Source organism: Lupinus angustifolius, unplaced genomic scaffold (genome assembly GCF_001865875.1).
Source record: "Lupinus angustifolius cultivar Tanjil unplaced genomic scaffold, LupAngTanjil_v1.0 Scaffold_28_50, whole genome shotgun sequence".
Lineage (NCBI taxonomy): Eukaryota > Viridiplantae > Streptophyta > Magnoliopsida > Fabales > Fabaceae > Lupinus > Lupinus angustifolius.
Window position 1 is genome coordinate 9,327 of NW_017720546.1, and position 4,319 is coordinate 13,645.

The following is a 4,319-nucleotide window of genomic DNA, read 5'->3' on the forward strand; positions in this document are numbered from 1 at the left end:
AATGTAAAACCTCAGGTTCTATTTACATATTATCAATTAAAAGTTTCATTACATCATTTTATTCTTTACATAAGTGTCTAATAACATGTTAATAACACATGTATACCTTCTGCACCACCACTAAATAAGTTCGATGCTACTACTTCTTCAGGGAATAAATGCAAAAGACATGCTACACCTTTGTCAAATATCACAACAATAGTTATTAATGAAAGAAAGTAATATGACTACCAAATTAATGGGACATTCCCATCAGGATCCAATATACGCACTCAACCAAGTGATACTCATAACTTATTATTGCACCAAAGAATGAGTGCAATTCAAACAAAGTCTGTCAATGTTAATTTGTTCAAAAAGTTTTCAGAGGTGGAGACCAGGGAGCATAACAACATTCATGCACCCAGGACATTAGTGATTGGGTCATGTTCTTATGCCAATAATAACATATCTCCTAATACAATTTTCAAGCATTTTAAACCAGGTAGACATGTGATTAAAGAAAATATCTATGCACCTCCTCCAATTGTTGAGGAGGTTGATGGTACTGAAATATGTGACATTGAAGGTAATATGCAAGAAATTCCTATTATATTTTCTTCTTTCTATATTTGGTAGAATATTTGTATGGTTACTGACGTATATGTCATTATTTTTTGTTAACTTAGACGCAATTACAACTTCTGATGAGGATGATACATGTCAAAGTGATAATCCACTAGAGTCCACCCATGAAACTACATGTAATGACCATAACTTTAGCATTTCATAAAGTAAGTCAAGAGTTGTGTATAATCTCATTATGTTGGAATTTTTACAGGCTATTTTGATATTGGTGACCCAAACTATGAATGCCATTACTATGGAGCTTGCATGTGGTATCAAGAAAGAACACAAAAACACAAAACTCCTATAATTCCAAAATTTCAATTGTGTTGTGGCATTGGGAAGATTCAACTACCATTATTGACAACCCCTCCTACTACCCTTCAACATCTCTTATTTGATAATAGGTCAAATGATAGCAAAAATTATCAACAACATATTAGATCATACAATATGATGTTTGCATTCACATCGCCGGGAGCAAAATTAGATCGTTCGTTCAATGATGGAAGAGGACCTCCTACATTTAGAATACAAGGTCAAGCATGTCATCATATTGGGAGTTTGTTGCCAATGCTTAGGAATGCTCCAAAGTTCGCACAACTATACATATATGATACCGAGAATGAAATACAAAATAGAATTGCGGGATTAAGGTACATATTAATATTCAACTTACAATGTCATTCATATTTTTGATAGTATTTATAATCAATGCTCATTTTCACTACAAAATAACATTGAATTTGTGGCTTGCTTGATAGCAATGAAGGTCAACTAGATGCACAAATTGTCTGCAACTTGTCTGTCATGTTAGACGAGCACAACACACATGTGAAATCATTTAGGATGGCTAAGGAGCGTTATCAGTTTTCAAGAATAAGTGATCTAAAGCTAAAGCTTATTTCTGATAGAGTTTCTGATGGAAGGATTTATAACTTGCCCTCTGTTTCTGAAGTTGCCGCTCTAATTGTTGGCGATGTTGATAACCCTTCAAAGAGAGATATAGTTTTGGAAAAGCAAAGTGGTCAACTTAAAAGAATAAATGAGTTGCACACAAGTTATCTTGCATATCAATATCCTCTTCTATTTCCTTATGGTGAGGATGGTTATAGACACGATGTTTGTTTTAGTTCTAGGTGTTCTCGCCAATATAAAAGAAATCGGGTTACCATCAAGGATTGGATGTGTTTTCGCCTACAAGGTAGGAAGAACGAGCCACAAACACTACTACGCTCTAGAAGGTTGTTTCAACAATTTGTTGTAGATGGTTATTGTATGATGGAGTCAGATCGGTTAAATTGGGTTAGAAACAACCAAACACAACTAAGGGTGGACAAGTACACAATTTGAATTCAACAAATGACCCAGGTGAAAGCCAAGGATCCAACAAAGGCAAGAGGATCATATTACCTTCATCTTTTGTTGGTGGTCGTAGATATATGGACCAATTATACTTTGACGGTATGGCAATTTGTAGCTATGTTGGATTTCCTGATTTATTTATAACATTTACATGCAATCCAAATTGGCCAGAGATCAAGAGACTTCTTGGACCACTTAATTTAAAACCACAAGATCGTCCAGATATACTTGCCAGGGTCTTCAAAATCAAATTTGATGAACTCCTAATAGATTTGAAGAAGCGTCATGTTCTTGGAAAAGTGCTTGGATGTATGTAGCATTTACTATTTCTAAAAGCATCAGCCATCTATCTATAACTTAAGTTTTTAATACTTATTCTATGAATGATATTAATGTTTATATTTTTTGACATTGTAGACATGTACACGATAGAGTTTCAAAAATGAGGATTGTCTCATGCTCATATTTTGTTGTTCTTACATCCATCATCAAAGTATCCATCACCTGAGGACATTGACCAGATAATTACAGCTGAGATACCAAACATTGTAGAAGACCAACTGCTACATGAGTTAGTCAAATCTCATATGCTCCATGGTCCTTGTGGAACAGTGAACATTAAATCACCATGTATGACTAATGGAAAGTGTTCAAAGTATTTTCCAAAAAAAATCCAAAAAAATACAATTGTTGACCCAGATGGTTACCCTATTTATAGACGGCGAGACAATGGCAACACAATTGACAAAAATGGTATTTCTCTAGATAATCGTCATGTGGTCCCTTACAATCGCAACTTATTGTTGAAGTATCAAGCACATATTAATATGGAATGGTGTAATCAAAGTACATCAATCAAGTACTTATTCAAGTACATTCATAAGGGCTATGATCGTGTAACTACTACTATTGTCCCTACTGACAATGAAACAACAAATGAAGCACAACATGTTGATGAAATCAAGCAATATGTAGACTGCAGATATATGTCACCATGTGAGGCATGTTGGAGAATGTTTTCTTTTTCAATTCATGGTAGATCACCAGCAGTTGAAAGGTTATATTTCCACCTTGAAAATGAACAATCGGTTATATTTAATGATTCTGAAGCTATTGATGATGTTCTTTCCAAGCCTACTGTTAAGCAATCTATGTTTACATTTTGGATGGCGGCAAACAAAATCTATCCTTCCTCAAAAAATGTCACCATGTGAGGCATGTTGGAGAATGTTTTCTTTTTCAATTCATGGTAGATCACCAGCAGTTGAAAGGTTATATTTCCACCTTGAAAATGAACAATCGGTTATATTTAATGATTCTGAAGCTATTGATGATGTTCTTTCCAAGCCTACTGTTAAGCAATCTATGTTTACATCTTGGATGGAGGCAAACAAAATCTATCCTTCATCAAAAAATTTGACCTATTCTCAATTTGTTTCGAAATTTGTTTACATAAGTCGTACAAGATGTTGGAAACCAAGGAAACAAGGATATACAATTGGTAGGCTAATTTGGATCTCTCCAAGCATATGAGAGCTATATTATTTGAGAATGATGTTAACTATCATCAAGGGACCACATACTTATCAAGACATTAGAACAGTGGTTAATGTTATTTATCCAACTTTTAGAGAGGCGTGTTTTGCAATGGGCTTTCTTGAAGACGATAGAGAATACATTGAAGCTATCAAAGAAGCTAAAGATTGGGGATCGGGTTATTACTTAAGAAAGTTATTGGTGACAATGCTTACCTCTAATAGCATGAATCGACCTAATCATGTATGGCAAAAAACGTGGCAACTCTTGGCTGATGGTATACTTTATGAACAAAGGAAGGTTTCCAACATGATTGGTATGAATATACTTTTTTTGTTAGTATTTATGTAGGATATATTTTATTCTTTGATCACATATCATAATGTTTCATGTCTTTTTTTTTCTTTCTAGATTTACAACTTAGTGACCAAGAATTACAAAATCTCACTTTGTTATATAGAACTATCCATGTATGTCATATCCTGAAGGGAGAATTACAAGTCTATTAGGTAATAGACTTATATATGTTGAGCGTGATTATGATAAAGTTGAAACTAGAAACCAATTCATACAATGCTTTAATTTACTTATAGGTAAACTCAGGGTAATAGACTTATATATGATGAGCGTGATTATGATAAAGTTGAAACCAGAAACCAATTCATACAATGCTTTAATTTACTTACAGGTAAACTCATATTCCTTTAGCATCATCTATTACATAAGTCCACTTTTATATTACCAAAACATTGTTACTAACATCTACCGATATCATTTTCATAGATGAGCAAAGGACTATTTTTCATAAAGTT

General features: G+C 33.7%; 1 protein-coding gene across 1 annotated transcript; it reads left to right on the plus strand.

Moving 5' to 3' along the window:
* Positions 1 to 312: 312 nt before the first annotated feature.
* LOC109338549 lies at positions 313 to 3,357 on the plus strand (the record flags this gene model as incomplete). The annotated part of the gene is made up of 6 exons (XM_019575815.1): positions 313 to 568; positions 821 to 1,262; positions 1,371 to 1,946; positions 2,087 to 2,270; positions 2,466 to 3,124; positions 3,225 to 3,357. Coding segments are annotated over exons 1-6 (2,250 nt in total), but the record flags the coding sequence as incomplete, so codon positions are not given.
* Positions 3,358 to 4,319: the final 962 nt, after the last annotated feature.